At 43.1% G+C, this 25,006-nt stretch overlaps 1 protein-coding gene across 3 annotated transcripts in view; it reads left to right on the top strand.

Annotated features, from left to right (window-relative positions):
* The window catches only part of PCSK5 (proprotein convertase subtilisin/kexin type 5), a 447,842-nt gene that overhangs the window by 171,332 nt on the left and 251,504 nt on the right, over positions 1 to 25,006 (top strand). For all 3 annotated transcript variants that reach the window (XM_042963381.1, XM_042963382.1, XM_042963383.1), the window contains exon 8: positions 23,355 to 23,567. In XM_042963381.1, coding sequence (XP_042819315.1) covers positions 23,355 to 23,567 — 213 coding nt within the window. The remainder of the gene's footprint in view (positions 1 to 23,354; positions 23,568 to 25,006) is intronic.

The following is a 25,006-nucleotide window of genomic DNA, read 5'->3' on the forward strand; positions in this document are numbered from 1 at the left end:
GAATGGAGCTCAGAGCTGAGCCGGGAAGGAGGCGCGTTTAGCTTTGGAACCGTGTGTTGCATCCATTCTGAAAACGGGCTAAGAGCTAGAGAGTTTCCCCTGACAAGAACAGAGGTGTATTTGGATGCTTAGATTTGCTCAGAGAAAAATCTAGTCATTGATACACGTTAATCTTGCATTTGGAGAAATAAATGCTCAGCACTGCGAGATGGAGATGTGAAGATATTCCGTCTCTCCAGTCGGTGCCCCGGGTCACCAGCAGTGCCCCTCCGGGCCTCCCCCTTTCTTACCCCCTTAGCTCCACTGCTGTCCCAGGACAATAATATTTTTATGCTGCCTCCCAAGTTCCCTAACCAGGCAGCTCAACCCATCATCATTTTCCTTGATTTCACGAAAAAATCCACTCACCGTTCCTCCTCTGCAAAAACTGACCACATAACCTAATGTAATAAACTGTTTTCTTCAAATTACAGATCTGAAAAAGCCCTATCTTATTTTAGTTAATTCAGTAAAAATAAGGTTGCTGTATACTTCTAACCATGGAAGAAGGAGCATTCCGTCAGAGGCCACTCCCTTCTGTGTCTTACTCGTGAATGCAGCTTTGGGTGACTGAAAGCATACGTTTTAATCATGATCTGGGCCCACCCTTCCTTTCCTCCACCATCTCTTTTTACTTTTTGAAATGTAAGCGGATTCCGTTCTTCCTGTCCTTTATCACATCCCCTGCGCATCCCCGCCTCATCCCTAGGTCCTCTTCCTATACAGCTGATTCTGTTCCACTGTCAAGCCTCAGTGAAAATGCTGCCTGTCTCCTGAAGTCTGCTCACTGCCCAGACTAGAACTAAGTGCAAGCAATCCCTACCCGGCACCTGCTAAACTTCGCCTTCTTACTAGTGTTACATATCGTCGTTATCACAGTGTGCTTTATATCAGAGATATTCTTGCCTGTATTTTCCTCGTGGAACTGTATGTCCCTAGATAGCAGAGTTGTGCTCTACCTATCCTTAGGGGCTTTGAAAAACCCAGAGGGTACATGGAGCTCTAGCGAGTACTCCGTGAACGTTGGTTGAATGTCATTGAATTTACTACGAATTGTGCCAACCGCAGGATGGATGTATATTTGGCCCAGATTTGGAGCAGGGGGATGCATGCCGTTGGTCAATGTCATGTTGCGGCTGAAGTACAAACAATAATGCTTCTTCCACCTTTGGGGGACTGGTGTTAGGGTTTGATCACAAGACCGTGAGCTAAGCTGTCTCCTGGTCATTGTGAAATAGACTGAAAGGAAACGCTTACGCACTTGTTCAGGATGTACTTCCTCACTGAAGGCTCGTTCAGGCATGGTTAAGACATACTTTCTAATTCTGTCAATGTTTAGATACTTTAGAGCCCTCTAAAGTCATAGAACAGGGTTTTAAATCGTTGCCTAGAATTTTCCTTTCAAGGTATCTGAACACCAAATGAATGTACTCTAAGTAAACTGGGGATTCCATGACCAAAGCCCCGGGCTACAGATTAGTGTACCATCTCTCTGTGCCATCGATTGAATGGTCATTCAAGTTAATAAATCAAGCCTAGTTTGTCTTTAATATTCAAGTTGTATGTGTATGGCTTTTGCTATAATAAAGAGTAGGCTGGAATTTCTCAATATCCTTATGTTAGTAACTAGTAATGAATAATCTCATGACTGTACATACAGACAGAGAATGCCCCATATTCAATAGTGGCCACTGAATCAGGTGATATGGACCAGTGGTTTTCAAATTTATTTTCTCTAGGGAATCTTTCAGTGGAAATCTTAACGGGAAGTTCAGCGTGTAAAGCAGATTAAACATACGGTCCTTTGGTTGAAGGAGGAAAGGATTAAGATAAGAAAGAAGATCCTCTGAGGAAGTTATTCAAACTTATAGGAAGATTATATTTAGAAACAAATCCTATTTTTTTTAATTTTTTTTTTAATGTTTATTTATTTTTGAGACAGAGACAGAGCACGAACGGGGGAGGGTCAGAGAGAGAGGGAGACACAGAATCCGAAGCAGCCTCCAGGCTCTGAGCTGTCAGCCCAGAGCCCGACGCGGGGCTCGAACTCACGGACCGTGAGATCATGACCTGAGCCGAAGTCGGAGGCTTCACCGACTGAGCCACCCAGGCGCCCCAGAAACAAATCCTATTTCTGAAAATTACTCTGTATTCACTATTAAGTACGAAATTAACCTATGCTTTATTTATTTATTTTTTAATGTTTATTTGTTTTTGAGAGGGACAGAGACAGAATGCGAGTAGGACAGGGGCAGAGAGAGAGGGAGACATAGAATCCGAAGCCGGCTCCAGGCTCCGAGCTGTCAGCACAGAGCCCGACGCGGGGCTCGAACCCACAAGCAGCGAGATCATGACCTGAGCCGAAGTCGGACGCTCAACCGTCGGAGCCACCTAGGCGCCCCAACCTTTGCTTATTATAATAAGTCATACTGTAAAGTTGAAATTGAAAACAGATTTCCCACCCAACTAGATAACCATCGTTGAGTATGAACTACACCTTTCTATACTTGTGTATGCATTCACACAGCAGACGGGTCACATGCCTCTGCATGTTGCTAATTTCACCTAACAGGGTGTAGTGGGCATTCTTCCACGGCAATGCAAAAGGATAGAACTCATTTATTTTAATGTTTCAAAAACGTTTAGAATATGGACATACCGTAATTTATTCAACATTTCACTGAAGATCCTTCAAGGTTTCAATCTTTCAAAAAAAAAAAAAAAAAAAGTAGGGTTAGCTTTAAAATGACCCGTTTACTTTTAGAGTTAAGGTAATAACAAAAGAAATCACTCTTAAAAGCAACAGATTATTCTCTGGCTCCTATCCTGGCACATTCAATTATGGAAAAGCAGCAGTGACCCATTTAAATGTGATTAGATCAACAGGATAGGGTTTTTAGCGTTTAATACACATGGGCTTTGGACTTATCCAGGGTTGAGTCCAGAATCTGTCATTTACTGCTCTCTGACCTGATATAGATCAAATTACCTCTGTTCTCCATTTCCTCTTCTAAAGTAAGGGACTAATAGTACTGACTTACAGAGATGTTACGAGTGTTAAATGAGACGATAATGCATATAAAGCAATCGGCACAATATCTGAAACATAATAGGTGCTCAAGAAATACATTTTATACACGTATGTATGCATACTTCGTTTTTCAGAAAAGAGATCATGTCCTTCCAAAAAACTTAATATTTCTCTTTGATCCCCCATCCTTCTCTACCATTTCCACACCGCAGAATTCTAGATGATTCCATTGAGTTTACCTATAGTGGTGGATTAAAAACAATACAGTAGAAACTCATAGACTTCCTGAGTTCTTACATGCCCATATTTTGTCCTTCCTATGTCTGCCCTCACCTTCAGTTTCATTTGCCCTTAGGGGCACATCTTCCGTTTCATCAAGACAACTTCTTGATACACAGATCTGTTCTACGTATCTGTGTTTGTAGTCTTGAATTTAATTTATCTTTTCCCAAGAGCTGTTTCTCCGAATATCTGGGGATATATAGTTTAACATTTTTAAAGCAGTACAGGAGTCTTCCAGGGGAAAGAAATCTCTTTGTCATCAGGCATCAAACAGCACAGTACATCTCACGTTCTTTGAGATTATTCTAAGTTGTGTTCTTTTTATACATAATGTACGTGGTCAAATATATACAAAATGATTGCCTGAAACGTATACAAAGTTAGATTATAAAGTGCGACTGAGAAATAAGTAAGTGATTTATCGACTGAGTGATGTAAGGAATGAAGGAATAAATGATTACTACAACAGTTCCCTCAGGTAGCGAGGTCAAAAACCTATGTGACAGCTTAAAGTCCTTCTGGCCCACTAGAGTTTTCACTGGATCATCTACAAAAATAGGGGAACTGAAATGTATTTGTTCTTTCTATCAAACTTAGCGTACTCCCACTTTGTAGTCAATGTGGGTAAAGCGGTGAAGGAGACCTCTAAGTTTTGTACGCAATACAGACAAGTCTCTACGTTCTAGTCATTAGACAGGAAACAAACCTAGAAACCATCAAGACTACGAGTTAAAGATAAGTGTTATAAATGAGATGAACAGGAAAGAGGGAAGGACAGAACCGCTGTGGTTAAGAAGGATAGGGAGTCCTCTGTGAGGAGATGATACATAAATGAGGACAGTATTGACACGATGCCGGTCATGTGGAAGGAATGTTCTCTGCAGAAGGAACAGCAAGGGCAAAGCACCCCGAGGGGAGAATAATCAGGTGTGTTCACGGAACAAGATGCTAATTTGGGTGCTGCGAGCAGTGTGGACAGAAAGTAGGCAGTCGAAGGTGGCTTGGAGAGGTAGGCAGGGGCCAGCTCAGCAGGGCTTTCTAAACCACGGAGGGTGTTTGCATTCTATTCCATTACAGAAAACCATTAGAGGTTTTCAGCAGAGTAGTGGCCTGCGGGGATACACAATTGTAAAAGCTCGCTGCTCTGTAGGGAAAGTGTGGGAAAGTGCTGTGTGGGAAAGTGGCGGGGAGGTAAGAGCTGAAGGTCGAAGGGAAGAGTTGATGATGAGTAGGACGGGGCGGGGGCGGACAACCACGACAAGTGACGAGGGGCGGCGAGAGGGGGAAGCCTACGTATCAAGGGAATAGGTTTGGCCCAGGGAATCCAAATATTGATAGCATCCATTTCTCCTGCTTGCCAATCAAAAAACGTAGCGAATATTGGATTTCAAAAATGCTCCCTATGTGTTGACTGTAAGATAAGCGTTTGGGTCAGTAGCACGTAACACTCTTTTCAAAGACGTTAACACCATCGGAATCGATTCAATTTACAGCCTTTAGAATTCATGTGCCAGCATTGCATTAGACAAACTATGTTGAGCAAACCATATTGCAATCGACAGTTTGCTCTTTTCCCCAGAGATTGCATTTTATGTGATGCTAAGGCACTGTAAGATTAAAAGCAAGAATTAAAGGTACATAATTGGGGTTGTGTACAATTAATGATGACGATGAAGAAGATTGTAGAGGTGTGGTGGTAACCATCATAATAATAATGATACTAAGACACTTAACATTTGCCAGCCTGTCACAGTATGGTCACTCTTGTGAGCCCCCAAATAGATGATGACCTAAAAAAATTTTTTTTAATTTATTTTTGAGAGAGAGAGAGAGAGAGATAGCATGAGCGAGGAGGGCCAGAGAGAGAGGGAGACACAGAATCCAAAGCAGGTTCCAGGCTCTGAGCTGTCCGCGCAGAGCCCGACGCGGGCCTCGAACTCCTGGACGGTGAGATCCTGACCTGAGCCGAAATCAGACGCTTCACCGCCTGAGCCGCCCAGGCACCCCAGATGACGACTTTTAATCTTCACAATAATCTCGTAAGGTAGCTAACCACTCTCCCCGGTTTTGCAGAAAATAGACTTTGGGCACAGCGAAACAAGTCAGAATGTGGGCCTCCAAGAAATCTAATAAATTATTTTACGAGTTGTCCTTCCTGCTCTCTTTGGCCCAGCTGACCTGCTTGTATCATCCGTGACCACATGTCTGAGCTTTTCTCCTGTTACCGAGGTGAATTAGGTTCTCACCTTCTATGTTAAGTCTCCCTCCTCCATTTCTTCACGGAGGCCTTACCTTCTCACCCCACTACAGGCATGGCTCAATCCTCTTTTCTTTCATCGTCAAAACTTCCCTCTCATCTGTGTGACGGCCATCCACACACTGTTGATTCTATCTCTGAAGAAAGAGGGGAGACGCCCTCTGGCAGTCTACTTGTATTTTTCCAATTACTGACTCATTTCTTTTCCCCTTTGAAACCACCGTTCACACTTTCCCCTACGAGCTCTTTTCCCATCGTCTCTTGAAGCAACTCGTCAGAACCCCGACCCCTCACTGCACCGAGGCCGTTCTTATCTAGACCACAGTGACCTTCTAATGGGAAACCCAGGGCTCTTCTCTGAACCCTCATGTAATCCGTCCTGACAGGGAGGCCCCGCCTGCTTCTTCTGGTCCGCAATAAAATACACACCCTCCAACCCTTCTGAACCCTTGTCTCCTTCTGTTTAGTGTATTTACTTACCTTGCCGGCGAGTTGTCTCCCCCGTAAAGGCCCCGAGATGGAAATGTTTTGTTCTCGACTGTAACCCAAGTACCTAAAACACTGTTTCGTGAGGAGTGACCAAATGTGTGAATAAATACACGGGTGAATTCCATGCCGGTTTGCTGCATATACTGAATGAATTTATGTAAGGATCACAGTTGCATTGTTTTTTATCCTAATACGGAAATGAGTGATTAGCTGCATGATATAGTCTGGTGATTAATGCACTCAGACTGTAGATTCCGACTCTCCAGTGGGTTTCAGTACGTTCTTACCTTGTTCAAGTGAATTGCCTCTCTGAGGATCAGTTTGTTCCTCTGTAAAACGGAGCTAAACGCTGGCAGTTACTTTCTAGGCCTGTCATGACGATTACGGGATTAGTGCGTGTAAAATATGCAGCAGTTTCTGGAACATAGCAAAATCTCTAATTGTGTTACGAGTCTTAATCGTCATCACTTCTGAAAAGGCCAGGGTACTAAAAGCGAAATACTAATTAATCATGCAGAAAACTGTAATAAGTCTTGATTGTCCATAATCTCTGCATTTAATCCACTTCATATTGCTGAATGATCCTTAAAGAAGGTAAGTATACAGTCTTGAGATTATTAAGGAATGGCCAAAATAAATGGGACAAAATATCCAAGAGAATATTTCCTGAAGTCTGAAGGACTTTCCTGAAGTCCATAAAACACTAATTAATAAAATGCCCCAAAGTGGGGTAGGGGTAGGTGAAGGATTTTGCTATCAAGTAGGCTTGAAACACACCACTTATTATATGCTCCCTTTGGGAGCTTAAAGGCATATTAAAGGCTCTGAGAAGTTCTGCAGTAAGGAGATGCGTGTAACTTGATTTATTCCGTGTTCTAAACTCTAACCACGCGAAAGCTTTATCTTCATAACTCGTTTTAAATTGGCGTCAAATCTAACTTCACTTTCAGTTTGAGTTTGGAACTTGCTTTGCAAAAATTCAGCTAAACCCATTCGACCTGTAGAGTCAGAACATTAGAACTGGAAGCGAATTGAGTGGTTGAATCATTTTTACAAACATTTGTATATTTGTTTATTGGTTGCCATCACGACGATTCACCCTGTGTACCTTCCTAAAACGTGTGATTTCTTCTTTTCCCCGGGCTAGTCATCCAGTAAGTCTTTCTCTCCTGTCTTCCTTTCTGAAAGTCTATGAAATGTGTCCTCTTGTCCTCACAGTTAGAACCAACCGCTCCCAGAGGGACTTGGGCCATAGAGTCCTTCCAAAGCGCCCAACCTCCCAGCTTGAGCTCCAACTTTCAGTTCAGCGGGAATAGTGCAGCCAAAGAAGAATGTTTTGTATGTAAATCTTGCCCTTTGTCTTGTCTTTAAAACTCATCACTTCTCCTTATGGCCGACAGGGAACATTCTAAGCTTCTTAGCAGGGCACAGAGGTCTCTCACAATCTTGCCGGGGGTTGCAGAATCGAAATCTTACGGGTCGTCAAAGGAAAGGACCGTTTCAAAGTGACTCTCATTCAAGCTGACAGGATTCCACTTACCTCGGTGAACCTTTGGCTCCGTATGACTGGCAAAAATCCCCTGCAGGGGAAACTCTTCGCTCTGTCTACCCAGGCGGTTCCACGTAGGAAAACGATTTTATGAAATGAATGAGGCAATCGAGAGTGTTTCAGACGGAAGTGACCTGGTGTTTGGTATGACAATAAGAAGCTAAACTGCCTAAAGTTTTCTTGGATAGACTCATTACTCGTTCATTCATTCCCGATTGCATCCGGGAGACAGTCACTGGGTGATTATAATATTCTAGGTACTTGACGAGGCGGTAGTGAAAGATGAATAACACTCAGCCTTTGTCTTTGGGAGGCTCACCATGGAGTGATGAATAAAGGTTCTAAATAAAGTGCAAGCGAATTCCCCAAGTTCCTTCAGGGACTAGAATCTGGTAAGCAGTGAGGACAGACGGCACAGCACGCAATAACAAAACTTCTCGTGTTCAGCCTAGTTGCCCTGCAGTCATCTTTTTTTTTTGCCCCATTTGGGTTATGAAACTTTAATCATCTTTGGTGAATTTTTACACAGGCATCTCGTGCATCGACAACTTTTCCTGGTTTCCTGACAAGGATATTTAATAATCTCCTTTAGAAAATAAGCGAAAAAAAAAATCAGAATTGAATCTTTTCCCTTTTTTTTTCATAATTAGAAAACCCTATGTTCAGATTACCAGGACATCCCTTATTATTTTACTCAAGAAATATCACTTGAGCCCCCATTGCCTACCATGCACTGGTTTGGCAGTTACCTTAATCGTTTATCTGGAGAAATCCTGCAACTCATTATGGATATTGTAGGAGCATGGGCTATAGAGTTTAGTTTACTATACTATCTACAATTATCCTCTCAATTCCAGATCATTTTTCTTTGAGCTTTTCAGGCTTTGGGATTATCAATGAAAGCATTCCAGCGTATTCCTAACAGAACCAATGTCAAGGGTGGGGAACAAAATTAGGTGAGATCCAGATCATTGGCCCGGAATCTCCCTGTTGGAACCGTGACCTTCCTCCTGTCCTCATTCTTGTCTTCTCAGGGGTCCAGATGGAAACCAGGACATTTGATGGACATCTATTAGCACATGCCTGGCTGTTGAGTTTCTTATGAAGTCTCTTAATTAATATATCCTCTTCCGAGCATCAATTTTCTTTCGCGATTTACCCAATTTGACGCCTGATTAGATATTTGGAATATTTGCCGAAAACACAGGGTTGCCTTGCAGTCACACATCGTCTTTTACGTACACACATGTGCACGTATACACACTGCTCCGCCCTTAAATTAAAGGCATATGTTCACCAGAAGGGGAGAGAAGAGGTATAATGAGCTTGTATAATAAACGCAGTAATAATAATCATAATAAAATTAACTGATTCCACTTGGGAAGAACATATTTTTATCTGATATACATCCAGCTTTAGCAGGCGTGGTACCAGTTTGCATCTTAATAAATGACAGATTGCTGTTAAATTAGTTGGCAAATGTTCTAGAACTTTGGAATGATATGTGGGTAGGCAAAGATAGACAGGGGAGTTTATTTAATATCGGTTCCACTTCATCAAAATTGACTCTAACTGGGGTTTGTTTTAAAAAATCCTCCATTAGTATTTAACTATATCCTGGTGGAACTTTGTGTCTCTAGAGCTTTAACAAAGCTAAGAAGTGATTTGCCAAGTGGACTCAGTACACCATTTTCTATTTTGGATACAAAGGATTGTTTGTCTTTGTAGATACGTATGTGGTTTCACATTCTGTAATCTTCACAAAGTTATCTGATATCTGAGTATGCAATTTAGATTACTATATTACCGTGAACTGTGATGCATTTAATGAGCACACATTTATCCTAGCCTTGTATAGGTGCAAATGTCAAATGTTTATTGTCACTTTTTTTTTTTTCAGTTTTAGACATTCATTTTTAACTCTGTGAGTTTATACTATTCCGTTCTAACTCTGTTTTATATATGGATTAACTAGATATCAGTAATAATCCTTTTTTTCTTTGCGTTCTATTTGTGGTGACATACAGGGGAGGACATGAGGTCCTTATTACAGAAGTCATTCCAGTATAGTACGGATGTCCCAATTTATAGGGAAAACACAAAATCATACAGGGATCGTCTCAGGTCAAGTTAAGGTCCATACCAATTCTGAATTTCTGTGATTCAGAACATAAATTTAAGAAAGGCAATGGCAATTTTCTTGAGCAAAACGTGGCAGTAACCGGGCTAAAAATAAGGTCGCTGGGAAATAAACAAGGATAAATTGAACTGAGTTGCTACTATCAAATGGTATGATTTTGAAGCCTACACATTTTTTATAGCAGGTTTTTTTCACTTAACCTGAGCTTACTGTTCTCTTGAAGACGGAAACCCTCAAACTTCATATTCAAGATGGCAAACATCATGATTATTATATATTCTGATAGCCACTTGGGTTAGACATGAGGATGATCTTCATAGGACCTCACCAGGTTATAGCTTTGGACGCTAAGTCTTAGCAAAGTAGGCAGCCGGGCCATTAAGAAGAATGAGTGCGACTCTGACTCAGTCTGTCCTCTTCCACACCTGTGCTCTTCACCGCCATGCTGGGTGAACCCGCTCCTGCGAAACGTGTCGCATGGGCCCCTATAGGCACATTCAGCTCTCTGTCAACGGTAGCTGTAATTATGGTCATGGAAGTGAACGCTACCCCAGGGAGCTGTCTCTTCTCTAAACTCCTGGGAAGCATCATCTGGGCAAACTGACTTGGCACATTCTGAACTTCACTGTATTGTCTCTTTGTCTTCATCCCTGGAAAGTATTGACCTTGACATCACAAAGACCCGGGTTGGAATCTCTTTGGTTTCTCTCCAGTGTTTTGATCCAGAACAAGTTACTACGTTATCAGAACTTCTGCTTCCTTAAGAAAACACGATGCTAATACTCACTTTATGGAGTCATCGTGAAGACTGATGGAGATCTCACATATACAGTGCTCAGACCTCCCTCTTGTCTTCTCTTCAGCAGAAGGGCCCCTTTGATGCATCTTTAAGGACCCCAGAGTATCCACTGCAGAATCTTGTAAACTATAGAAGCTTAATATCAGCTGTAATTTTTTTTTTTCAGAAGAGTGATTTGCTTTCATTGAAATCGACATCGTGTTTATGGGAAGAAACCGTAAAGGGCTGATTTTCTCCCTTTCGGAAATGTTACGGGCTGCTCCACAAAAGATCAAGGTGGTTATTTCGTGGAGGAGAGGCCTATGACATTCAAACCGTATGGTGGGCTTTAGACAGGAACAGCTTGCTTGCTCTGTCAGAGTTGAGCTGACAGTTGGGACCAGTGCACCATGGTGAGGCATTCTGTAACCTAACATAGAGAAGAGTCTAAACCTTTCGTTATTGCTGGAATATCCTTCTGTCCTTTCCAAATGCCTTTCCAAACGTTTTCAATAAATTCCTTTCATATTCCTATTGATAGTAAATGGTTTTATTCTCTGTGAAAGGAATCTTTCGAATTTTACCCCTTCAATAGCAATTTAAAGGTGTGTTATCTTTCTGGGCAGTTTCATAATAGGCAATTAACGTTAATATTGAAAATGTCCTTCTCCGTTTCATAAACCTGTCTCTCCTGAAACAATCCTGAGCATGATTTTGCCTTTGCCCTGGGATGATCCAAGATGTAGAAACTTTTCTCACGTATGTCTTCTTTTTCTCCCCACAATGGGAATGCTGGGACGGTGTATGTACCCAGAATGGCTAGGTTGGTGATGTTAATTATTGATTGTGATAACTTCAGAGAGCATGTAAGATTTGCATATATTTATATTTTTTAGCTGCTTGCAGTGAGGAATTGAGAAACCTCATTTGCATGCCCGTCCTCCCCGCCAGTGTTGTTGGGGACCCTGGGAAAACAGCTCGACTAGGGCTCAAAATTTGGAGGCTGTGGGAGTGACCAGAAGTAAATAACAACCCGAGTTGGCTGAGGCTTCAGTGAGTCAGATGCGGAAGACAAGGTCTGAGAAAAAATGGGAGGATTGACCAATATGAATTGACTCCAGAGAGAGCATCAAAAGCAGACAATTGGGGTGCTTGGGTGACCCAGTCAGTGAAGCGCCCGACTCTTGATTTCAGCTCAGGTCATGACCTCTTGGGTTTGTGAGTTCAAGCCCTGCATTGGGTTCCTCCCACTGACGGTGCTGGGATTCTCTCTCTCTCTCTCTCCCTCTGTGGGCCCCCCCCCAATAAACAGACTTTTTAAAAAAGCAGACAATTATTTGGAAATTGTTGATTTGGCAAATAAGATAGGGCAGGAAGAGAAAGTGTTTTTGTATTTTTGTTTTGTCCAATCCACTGCTGTTAACCAGGTTTCCCTAAACCATGTAGTTGCGTACTTTTAGGAACACGCACTGGCAGTACTAGGCAGTGGGGATCAGCATTTCAGCCGAGGTGGGAACGGACCCATCTGGTTCCAGATTCTGCCACTCATTGGCTCTGCAAACTTCATTTCCTTAGTTTCCTGATGGAGGAATTTAAATTGTCAACGTACGAACATCTGACGTGTCCAGCTTTAAGTAATATCCATAGCGTGTTATTCGCCATTATTTCTTTTCTTTTTCTTTTTTCTTTTTTTTAACATGAAATTTATTGTCAAATTGGTTTCCATACGACACCGGGTGCTCATCCCAGTAGGTGCCCTCCTCAACACCCACCCTCCCCTCCCTCCCACCCCCCATCAACCCTCAGATTGTTCTCAGTTTTTTCTTTTTTAATTTTTTTTTTAACATTTTATTTATTTTTGAGACAGAGAGAGACAGAGCATGAACGGGGCAGGGGCAGAGAGAGAGGGAGACACAGAATCGGAAGCAGGCTCCAGGCTCCGAGCCGTCAGCCCAGAGCCCGACGCGGGGCTCGAACTCGCGGACCGCGAGATCGTGACCTGAGCTGAAGTCGGACGCTTTAACCGTCTGAGCCACCCAGGCGCCCCGATTGTTCTCAGTTTTTAAGAGTCTCTTATGGTTTGGCTCCCTCCCTCTCTAACTTTTTTTTTTTTTACTCAGCTCCACATTTTCATTATTCATTTTGAAGTTCCCAAATGTACAGAATATCTAAAGGTTAATTAATAGGAATGAAATCCTTTGCCTGAAAGCATATTTATTTCCATTAGTAAACACACCTGGGTTTTAGTGCCTCCTGGGTATTCTTCTACCTTGTCTCCATGAAAGACTGATTTTCTTCTTCCACTTATACTGTACAAGTAAACAAAGTGAAAGCAATCTTCAGTGTTGGAATACGGTTGTTATGAGCCAAGGGTCACACGGGTGGTGCACTTTGGTGAGAAAGTGTAAGAAGCTGGGTGATGGGTACCAACCCTCAGTATCAGCCCTTCTGAAGATGGACAGCTCCGTGACGGGATTGATTCTCCCAAGCCTTTAGTACGTTCGTGTTCTACTGAGTTTATATTCTGGCAGACATGGTGGGTAAGCAAGTCATTTTTTTTTCCCCCTTTGTGTATTCACACAGTAAATATAAAAGTAGCCTTTTATCAGGAACCTTGAGTCTGGGGGAGTTCGGAATTTGCAGAATTGATTGTTCTTTTGTTAATATAATTTATTGCCCAATTGGCTAACATACAGTGTGTAAAGTGTGCTCTTGGTTTTTGGGGCAGATTCCCGTGGTTCATCGCTTCCATACAGCACCCAGTGCTCATCCCAACAAGTGCCCTCCTCAATGCCCATCACCCATTTTCCCCTCTCCCCCACCCCTCCCATCCACCCTCAGTTTGTTCTCTGTATTTAAGAGTCTCTTGTGGTTTGCCTCCCTCCCTCTCTTTGTAACTATTTTTTCCCCTTCCCCTCCCCCTTCTGCTTCTTCTGTTAAGTTTCTCAAGATCCACATCTGAGTGAAAACATGGGGTATCTGTCTTTCTCTGACTGACTTGCTTCACTCAGCATAATACCTTCCAGTTCCATCCACGTTGCTGCAAATGGCATGATTTCATTCTTTCTCATTGCCAGGTAGTGTTCCATCGTATATATTGTTCTTTATGCTAGTTTTGACCGTTTATTCCAAAACTCCTTTTAGAAAAGCGAGCTAACGTCAATTTTAGGTTTTCTGAATTGAGCGGATGCTCCTCACGCCGGTACTAGAACATGAACAATGTTGTGAAAAGACCCCACATGTAGGTTACAAGTTATAAATGTGTTTATCATTTCACCAGAAATGCCCGCCACTATCGTCACCCATAGTTGATTCCACAATCATACGTCAGATTCTCTATTCCTTTGTAAAAGGAAGTTGACTGCATTCGGTATGCTCGGGAAGCATATAAAATGGATTTTCATTTGCGCGCGGTCAAATTAATACGATCGCTGATAACTGCATCGCATATGGTCACTATTTTATTAAGAAGTCAACAGAACGTCAAAAAAAAATTCTTAACCTACAGGGCTTAGTCATCTATCGTATACACAGCAAATCAGGATAGAGAAAGCCTGATGTGGGGCAGAAAAGATGTGTGAGGTCGAGATAGAGGAGAAGAGGGACTGAAGTCCTATCACACAAGAAAACGTAGGAAGACGAAAACGGGACGAACGCGCTAACCATTCACAAAAGCCTTCTTGGCCCCGCTTTGAGTACGTTTGCTTTTTCAGTCCTTGTCAATTATCGAACTTGCTGGGACAGGGTAAGTAGCACAGAATAAGAATGGTGGAGACACTCCGATGGAGTATGTTTTGTGAGGTCAGTCTGTGGATCTTTTGCCAGTCCTTCCTCCAAATTCGATTTCGGGCTACATGGCAGCTGTGGGAGCAGGCATGCTAAGGCAGGTATGGAAAGATCAAGAAGAGCACCGGGGCGGGGGCCGAAGGAAAACGGGACCTCAGCAGGTGTTGGTGGAGGACACTTTTGTTTGTCCGCTATCTGTTGAAATCATCTTGGGGAAGCATTGGGAACCATATTCAATCCTAGAATTTTTACTTGCAAACAAGTAGAACTAGTGAGCTGTTGGCTGCATTCAGATGACCAAATAAGTCATAGTTAACAACGACTTCTGAAAGTTTTTTAAATGTGTATTTATTTTTGAGAGACAGAGTGTGAGCAGGGGAGGGGCAGAGAGAGAGAGGGAGACACAGAATCCCAAGCAGGCTCCAGGCTCCGAGGTGTCCGCACAGAGCCCCGACGCGGGGCTTGAGCTCGCGAACTGCGAGATCATGACCTGAGCCCAAGTTGGACGCTTCACCGACTGAGCCACCCAGGCGCCCCAGTTTGGTTTTTAAATACTTAAAGTAGTTCTTCTGTTTAACTTAGTAATTCTTAGAGCACAATAAGTATGGGTGGCTCAATCAGTTGAGTGTCTGGCTTTGGCTCAGATCATGATCTCACAGCTGATGAGTTCGAGCCCCGCGTCAGGCTCTGCGCTGACAGCTCGGAGCCTGGAGCCTGCTTGGGATTCTGTGTCTCCCTCTCTCTGCCCCTCTCTCCCTTGTACTCTGTCTCTGTCTCTGAAAAATAAATATTGAAAACAAAATTTAGAAAAACATTTTATTATTTATTTATTTTGAGAGAGAGAGAGAGAGAGAGACAGAGTGTGAGTGGGGGAGGCGCAGAGAGAGAGGGAGACCGAATTCGAAGCAAGGCTCCAGGCTCCGAACTGTCAGCGCAGAGCCTGACGTGGGGCTCGAACCCATGAGTGTGAGATCGTGACCTGAGTCGAAGTCGGGTGCTCAACCGACTGAGCCACCCAGGCGCCCCTGAAGACAAAATTTTAATAATTATTCTGAGAGCAGAAGCAGAATCAAGTGAAACCTGTATACTCTTTACATCAGGCACTGTGACTCGTGGCTTGAGTAGATCATAAAAAATACGGGTTGCACGTGCTTATTTTCTGGGTGAGGGAAGATACCACAGTAGTGGCCCGACAAAGTTAGCACTTGGGCATGGGATTGTTTCTGACAAAGCAGCACTTAACTTCCAGATTCCTAACCCTCAGAGGGCGTATTTCCTTTGACTCATTAAGAACATCTCATTATCTGTCTTATTCGATTCTCTTATGTTTTGGTGTGAAGTGGCCCACGTTATTCCCTGGGTCCAAATAAGTCTCAGATACAGCTGACCCTTGACCAACATGGAGATTAGGGACACTGACCCCTCCCTCCCATCCCCCGCACAGTGAAAAATCCATGTGTAACTTTTGATTCCCCCCAGCACTTAACTACTTGACCGGAAGTCTTAACCATTAACACAGTCGATTAACACCAATTTTGTGTGTTATGTGTATTATATACTGTCTTCTTACAACCACGTAAGCTAGAGAGAAAAAATGTTATTAAGAGAATCCTAAGGAAGAGCAGGTACGTTTACGCTCCTGTACTGTATTTATTTAGAAAAAATTCACCTATGAGTGGATCTGTGTGCACGTCAACCCTGTGTTGTTCAAGGGTCAGCTGTGATTAATGTTCCCACCCCAGTCCCAGTCTTGCCTTCATGAACGGATTGAAGAGACAGTCGTAGGCTTTAGTCTGTCCCAAAGACGTCTTATTGACATCTGTATCATGACTGCATTCCCTTGGCGCATTCGCAAAGAAGATTCTGCGGCACTGAGCTTCGCCAGGGTTGTCTCCAAGGCATTGGAAGCTGTGTGACCCCCTGTTCCTGATTTGTTCTCAATTACGGATTGTATTTCTTGGATTACTTCTTAGGTCGCTTTTAAGAAGCTTTCGCTTCCACGTGAAGTATCTGCTACTAACGATCACGATTCAGAGGGTCGTTAACTCTTGCTTCAACAAGCAATACGTATTTTAGAATTCTGGGACAGTTTGTGTGACCACCACAGATACCTTCCACAAGTGTGCTGTTGTCATTTTGCCTTTACGTCACGTTTCCAGACTAGACCTGTTTCTGTCAATGAACCTGCTTCGTTAAGGAACAAGACTGATTTTGTGAAAAAGATGATCGACTTTGTTAAAAAAGAGAGAGAGAGAAGCCATTCCTTCTTCATATCTCAGCTACTAAATCGTTGTGGGTATCCTTTCTTTGCCCACCCTCTTCCGGCCTGAAGCCCCTTTATCTGTGATCCCGGTGTGGAAGAGCTTCCGCGGCGGGTGGTGGTCTTTTGTCACTGAGAGCAGAGCGGTGACGGACTTTGGTAACGGGGTGTGCGGGCGACGCTTGGAAGACATTGCAGGCAAAGGAACGTGTCTCATCCGAAACATCATGCGTTCCATTGGCCTGCCTCTTCCTGTTGACACACATAGACACGTGCATTCTGATCAGACTTGTCGGGACCTCCATTCCCCGCATCCACCACATCCTTGTTATGTGATGGCTCGCCTGGTACTTAGTGGTACTCGGTTTCCTAATCTGCAAAGTACGCATCTCACTTAATGGTATTGCTCTGAATTAACTCATATTTGTGAAAGCACAAGTATGGTGTCCGGCCACATTTTTTTTTTTTTTTTTTTTTTTTGGTATGTGGAAGTCTCTGGTCACTTACTCATTCCCCTTTAAGAATCCTTTCTAAGCGATGTGGGAGAAGAAAATAATATTAAAATACCAAAGAAAACCTGCCTGTATTGGCTGAACGATGATCACGCCCTTTTAAAGAAAGAAGTTTGGTTCCATCAAACTCTCTAGCTTTCAAAACCTGGCTTGGGGGCTAGGGTTTCATTGATAATGCCGCGTAAAGTAGCCTTTTCTGACCTCCTGAACCACAGGAAAATCCAGGTCCTCTCTAGCCTTTACTAATAAAATTATGTGGTATTATAAATTGCTTTTTGTAGGGCCTACACGAGAAGGAACGCATGCACAATTAAACACACGATGAAAAAGAATAGCGTTCGGTCTCGTGGGTCTAATGTGGATTTCACGAAACACTTTGCCGTGAGTTTGCTAACTTTTAACTTAGCACTCAGTTGAAGTGGAGGACTTTTTTTTTTTCTTTTTTTTCATCCCAAGCCATATTTAAATATGACCAGTGCGAATCACAGTACTTTACCAAACTAGAAAATGTTTATTTCCTACACTTTGGGGGAAATACGTTGTCTCAAAATGCTTTTCTCTTTATGCTATTCTGGGCACCTGCCCTTCCCCCTACATCCCACATTAAAATTTAATTCTTAAATTACTCTGAGTTTTTGGAGAAACGTCCAGATCTTCTTTTACCACATATGTTTTGGTTTTCTGACGATTGCACACTGATGAAACGTGCCATGCATCTGTAGTAAATAAATCTCTGAATTGCTAATTGTTTCAGATTAACCCCATAGATCTTTAGCGCAGGTCTGTATGGCATTTTCAGCTCACCGATTTAGTCCGTTTATTTCTGGGGCTTTAATCACACGTGCTTTTAAACACACGCTTTTGAACACACGTGCAGAAAAGTCACAAGGCCTCGTGGATAGTGTGGGTATCAGCATCTCTTTGTTCTGTCACCTCCGTGGGGGGGCAGGCCACCCTTTATCTCCTCACGTTGGATTCATCAGCTCAGGCTGCCATACTCGAATACCACAGACTGGGGGGCTTAACAACAGAGATGTGTTTTCTTGAAGTCTGGAGGCGAGAAGTCTGGAAGTCCATGATCAAGGTGCCAGCAGAGTTGGGGTTCCGGTGACACCTCCCTCCGTAGCTTACAGACAGCCTTCACACAACCTAGCCTCTGTGCACACGCTCCTGGCTTCTTTCTTTCCCTATAAGGACACCGGTCCTGTCAGATGAGGGTGCCACCATTGTGACCTCATTTATTCTTGATTACCCTCTTCAAAGGCCTTATCTTTAAATACAGTCCTATTGGGGGGTTGAGGCATCAGCATATGAATTTGAAGGGGAGAGGACACAACTCATTCCATAACACATCTTGGGGGCAACACCACATGTCTCCCGTGAGATTCTCCAGATCCCTTTCCCCTTCTGTCCATAAGCTCCGTGCTCAGGGGTACTGATCTGTATGCGCTCCCAGTTCCGCCGGCTTCTGGTGGGGGTCAGCCAGTAGGATACACTGGCAAGAAATGGGAGAGAAGGAGAAAGAGACTGGGGTCTCAGTACATATTCCCTTGACCCCCTTCTGTGCAGGACCAACATGGGTTGGCATGTCCCCGATCAGTTCTCAACTTCTACTAGCCCCTCTGTTTCCAGTTCCAGTGACCCCCCACTCCTCAGCTTCCTTCCTTCATGAGGGGGTTAGGGGTCATTATTGACCTCATACTGTCCTTTGAAGTTTCCCTTCACCACGCCCAACGGTAACATGATTCCTTCAAATTATGCTTGATGGAAGGATGTCACCTCTGTCTGGAAGGCACATTTCCAGAGCCGGGGCAAACCACTGTTCTAGAAACCAAGAGGATCTCCAAAGGACTCCATGATACATCATCGCTCCTTCACAGTGGTGTCACCTCTAGACGCTGCCATAATAGAATGACTTGGGGTCCTACTTCCAAGGGAGTCCTGGTCAGGTGGGGATTTCTGGGTGCAGTTTTGCATCTGAACCTATGTTCTTCCCCCTGAGAATGCTCAGGACCATGTATGCATCCTTTCCTTCTCGTTTGAATCCTGCTGCTACCAAGTCTGGAGAGAATCTGGAGACTGGTCTGTCATTGGTTCTACTGCCAAACTTCAGTAAAGACACTGGAGACTTGGCTAAAAACACTACAGCAACCACTAGCCTTCTCTTTGCCCCAAAGAAGATTGTTGTTAAGGGTTAAGGGCACAGGCTTTAGCTCCACTTGGATTTCAAGCTCTGGCTCTGGCATTCATGAGCATTTCTGAGCCCCAGTCTGACCATCTGTAAAATGGTGATATGGATTTGAATTACACAGAATAACGTTTGTACGATGTTTGGTGCATAGTAAGTTTCTACAAATGTTAGCCTCTATTGTTTTTAGTGCATGGTGCGTAAAACCCCTCTTGCTCATAAAATAAAAATTACCTCTTAAGAACTGGCCCTCTGAGGGGTGCCGGGGTGGTGCAGTCAGTTGAGCGTCCGACTCTTGGTTTCTGCTCAGGCCATGATCTCATAGTTCGTGGGTTCGAGCCTCACACCGGGCTCTCTGCTGATAGCATGGAACCTGCTTGGGATTCTGTCTCTCCTTCTCTCTGTCTGTCCCGCTTGTGCTCGCTCTCTCTTTCTCTCTCTCAAAAATAAATAAATAAACTTAAAAAAAAAAAAAAAAGAATTGGCCCTGTGTTTTCCCTCTTAATGTGGAAAACATTAAGAGGGAAATAAGTGTGTTTGTTTCTATTTATAAAAATCCTACATGGTCATGGAAGGATGGTGTGAAAAAGAAAACTCTTTCCTATTCTTACCAAACAGAATAAGTTCTGTTACATTATCACTTTATGGCAGCTGTATGCATATAAATTTATAAACATTAACTTCTTTACACATGCACACGCATCTGCACACACACACACACACATACACACACACGTACATTTTTTTAAACTGAGATCGTATTATATCATTTTGTATCCTCCATTTGTAATTACATTGTGAACAGAAAAATACCTGCTAAATATTTTCTTGTTAAATTTTTTTTTTTTTTCAATCAAACAAGTTTGGGCGGCGCCTGGGTGGTTCAGTCGGTTGAACGACCGACTTCAGCTCACGTCATGATCTCATGGTTTGTGAGTTCGAGCCCCGCCTTGGGCTCTGTGCCGACAGCTAAGAGCCTGGAACCTGCTTCAGATTCTTTGTCTCCCTCTCTGTCTCTTGCTCCCGGCTTGTGCTCTATCTCAAAAATAAATAACTAAACATTTTAGAAAATCAAGTACGTTTTTAAAGACCTTTTCATTGCATTTCTGTGTGCATCATAGGCACACAGTCATAATTTTATACAGGTATCCAAATGTGATTGTGCTATATGTGCCTTTTCATAGTTTTGTGGTTCTTAATCTATTATCGGTTACAGTGGTATTTAAACCGGGAGTGTTTTGGCATTACGTCATGTGTTCTGTTGACCTGTCAGATAAAGCTCCAATGTAATCGTGCTTTTCGCCACAGCACAGCCTCTCAGTTAGAGAGAGGGCACGTATTGATGATGAATTTGACCCTTCCTTCTCTGGCTATGATGTTCTGTCTCTGAGGTAAGGAGATGAGGCACCGGGGTTTCTCAACCTGGCCATCTACACCATAGTGAGGAGTTAATTCCTTCTGGAGATTTTCCAAGCATTGAACAAAATCCTTCGTTTATGATGGCTTGGTGCTTTTTGTCTCCTTCTGTACATTTGATGAATATTTTGATGGGAAACTGAAAGTTGATAAACCAGACCCAGCTGTCCTGTGGCAGGAGCATCCAGAACTTTCTCTCCCTCTCTCTTCATGAATATTTCCCATTCCTGTCTGCTCATATTGCATTTTTCCACACTGAAGGACAAAAAGAAATCTATGTGCAGGTCAGTCAAGTCATGTCATAAATATTCTGTTCCTTGAGGTTTCAAGGTCACAGACAGTTTATCAAGGATATTTCAAATTCTCCGTCGTCTCTCTTTCCTTGGCTCTTTTACCAGAAATTCCAAAATAGCAGCCCAAATACTTTCCCTCCACCTGAGACCATAAAAGCTAGGGCCTCGAAGCAAGGAAGAGGTTCAGCCGTCAACAGCTATGTGACTTTGGTTACCACTCTCTCATGACCAAATGACAGACTTGGCCTCTGTGTCCACCAGTGTACCTTCTAGTTTTAAAAAGGTAAAATTTCTGAGGGATTCAGCTCTGACAGTTCAGAGAACTGCTCTTCACTTTGGCTTATTTCTGCCTCTTCTTCTGAAGATCTCCCCTTATGGAACCAAATCGCCATTATGCTTCGGTACATCTATGTTCTACTTTGGTTCTTCTCTTTATTTATTTCACAACCTTAGGAAAGTCTTCAAGTACATGCCAAGTTTTGGCCTAAAGAATGTAACCCTATCTCCTAGCCTTGTAAGAAAGAATTCATGGATCTGGTTGACGAAAGGTATCTACAAGCAAATATATTTGGAAAAAACATCAGATTGTTTCCACCCCCCCTTAGAGTTTCGCAATGGATGATCACTTACTAAGTTCTGCAATAGGGGAACCTGTTTTATTTTGCTTAACTTAGACTTTCCAAACATTCTTAACCTTGGAGTTCTTTTATTTCTGGTAGTATGCGTTAACACCCTTCATAATTAACGCCCATGCCGTACATAGGGGAGGCACAGCTCTGGAAGGCACATAGTCCCTAATTCTGCTGCTCACTGGCGACGTGATCTCAGGGTACATACAAAACTTCTTCACACGTCATATCGCTCGGATGTCAACTGAGGGAGCATAATGGCACCCGTTTCACGTGGGTGAAGATGTATAGCACTATTACATGTCTGTGGTAGTTACGACTAACAGTAGTCCAACTCTGGGGTCTGGCTCTTTGGGTGCCAATTTTGTCCCTTCGCTTCCTGACCTTGGGAACATTTCTTAACTTCTGTAGCTCAATTCTTCATCTATCCAATGGGGACGAAGATTGTACCATTCTCACGGTGTTGTTCGAAGAGTTCGGTCTGATTCACGTAAAACAATTATAAATGTGCCTGGTCCGTGGTGGGTACCTAATGAACGTTAGCCGTGTTATTGTCATCACTGGTGCTCTTGTTACGTCTGTGAGTGTATCACGTGAAACGGATTATTTTATTTTATTTATTTCAATTTAAATCCAAGTCAGTTAACATATAGTGTCCTAAAAGTTTCAGGGGTAGGATTTAGTGATTCATCACTTACATAGAACACCCGGTGCTCATCCTAACAAGTGCCCTCCTTAATGCCCATCCCCCATTTAGCTCAACCCCCCACCACCTCCCCTCCACCAGCCCTCAGTTTGTTCTCTGTGTTCAGGAGCCTCTTATGATTTGTCTCCCTCTCTGTTTGTATCTTATTTTTCCTTTCCTTCCCTTCCCCCATGTTCATCTGTTTTGTATCTTGCATTCCACATATGAATGAGATCATATGGTATTTATCTTTCTCTGACTGACTTATTTTGCTTAGCGTAATACATTCTAGTTTCCATCCGTGTTGTTGCCAATGACAAGATTTCATTCTTTTTGATCCCCAAGTAATATTCCATTGGACGTATATACCACATCTTTATCCATTCGTCAGTCGCTGGACATTTGGGCTCTTTCCATACTTTGGCTATTGTCGATAGTGCTGCTATAAACATGGGGGTGCATGTGCCCCTTCGAACCAGCATTTCTGTATCCTTTGGATAAATACCTAGTAGCGCAGTTGCTGGGTCATAGTATAACTCTATTGTTAATTGTTTGAGGAAACTCCGTACTGTTTTCCAGAGTGGCTGCACCAGGGGTGTAATTGACCTATAACATTGTATTAGTTTCAAGTGTACAAAATAATGCTTTGATGTGTGTATATATTGTAAAATGAGCACCACAGTGAGTCTCGTTAACATCCCTCACCAGGCATGGCTACATTTTTTTTTTTTGTCCTAGTAATGAGAACTTTTAAGATCTTCCCTCTTAGCAACTTTCAAATAAGCAATACAGGATTATTCTCTGTAGTCAGTCACCAAGCTAGACATTACATACACATTATTTTAGTTCCCAAAAGCAGCTCCTCTCACCTCAAGAAACAGCTTAAATCCAGCATATTATGAAAAGAGTATCACAGCCCTCCTGCAGATATTTGATGGTGCCTGTTGATTTTGACCTTCTCTCCATGTAGAGCCTGTGATCTGTATTTTCCATCATGTAACTTTTTCTGTTTGCGAACAGGGGCGGAGAGGCCTCGGCTCTGTTTTTGTCTGGGCCTCAGGAAATGGTGGAAGGAGCAAAGACCACTGTTCCTGTGACGGCTACACCAACAGCATCTACACAATCTCCATCAGCAGCACAGCTGAGAGTGGGAAGAAGCCTTGGTACCTGGAAGAGTGTTCGTCCACACTGGCCACCACCTACAGCAGTGGAGAGTCTTACGATAAGAAAATAGTACGTGGCATTTGCATGTCATGATTTATTCATTTATCTTTCACTACGAAATACAGAGGAAAGGGGCGCCTGGGTGGCTCAGTCGGTTAAGCGTCTGACTTTGGCTCAGGTCATGATCCCACGGTTCATGAGTTCGAGCCCCGCGTCGGGCTCTGTGCTGACAGCTCAGAGCCTGGAGCCTGCTTCGGATTCTGTGTCTCCCTCTCTCTCTGTCCCTCCCCTGCTCACATTCTGCGTCTCTCTGTCTCTCTCTCTAAATAAACGTAAAAAATTAAAAAAAAGAAATACAAAGGAAGAACCATAAACTTATACGCAAAAGTAATTCATGGAAATAGGCAAGTAATATATGGAAATTAGCTGCTGACGCAATACACATATTTGTAAGTTTCGTCATTCTGTTATTGGAAGTGCTTATCTGGGCCATTCGGTTCCAGCATTTGATGTGGTCTTAGACATGAGTAAGCTTTAGTTTTATTGAAGACAAATGAGCAGTCCACTTGGGCCTTGCGAGTTAGTGGTAGAGAAGAGACCAGTTCCGACACTCAGCCTACTTGCCTTATCCCTCTGTCCCCATACTGCCTTTGAAACTTACCTTCAGTGCTTCGGTTTCAAAGTGGGTCTGACTAATTCCGTGGGAACTAAACCGATCAAAAGGTGCTTTTCTACTACTGAGGCACCAGCTCGCCTGAATGAAGAGCACAGAAGTCCTACGTGATCGCCCGCTTACCCGCGTGCCCTGCTCTCCGTGCAGACAGAGAACTGATTGAGAGTTCAGGTTGCAGGACCAGCCTGCTTGGGTTTTGTTCACTGTTGAACCATTTACTATAGCTGGGTAACGTTAGACACATTACTTAATGTTTCTGTCTCAACAAGCCTCATCTGTAAAAGGTGAGCATTTAATATTGCATGGTTTATGGCATTATTATCACAAAGATGATGAAGAAGTAAATAAAAAGGGCTTTGCATACTCCTTGAACCACTGACGCCCAAGGAAGTTCTGACTTTTGGGGTGCCCAGCGCCGTGCCTCTGGTTCTAAATTTCAAACACCTTTGCATTTTGCTCTTTTCTTGATGATAGTTTTGTAAACTGTCTCAGGATTTGTCTCTCTAAAGTGAATCTAAGCTGCTTCACTTGACATTTTTTAGCATGTAGCGAAGACCCTTCTCTCAGGTCTTGTAGATTCATGCAAATTTGGGTCGCATCTGATTACACAGGGAGGAAACACAGCACTCCCTTCGTGGAATTCTCCATCCACATCCATTTGGGTCTTCTTGATTATCCTGGTTATCATATAATTTTCATGTGTGATTCCTTAGCTACTTTTCACTACCTTCTTTAGTTACATTTTTCAGATTGATTTAAATAAAAATCGCCTACCCATATCCATATCCCCTCTGCCCCTAGTTTTCCTTAATTCCTCCACAATAACTGGGTTAAA

This window comes from Panthera tigris, chromosome D4 (assembly GCF_018350195.1).
Source record: "Panthera tigris isolate Pti1 chromosome D4, P.tigris_Pti1_mat1.1, whole genome shotgun sequence".
Taxonomy (NCBI): Eukaryota; Metazoa; Chordata; class Mammalia; order Carnivora; family Felidae; genus Panthera; species Panthera tigris.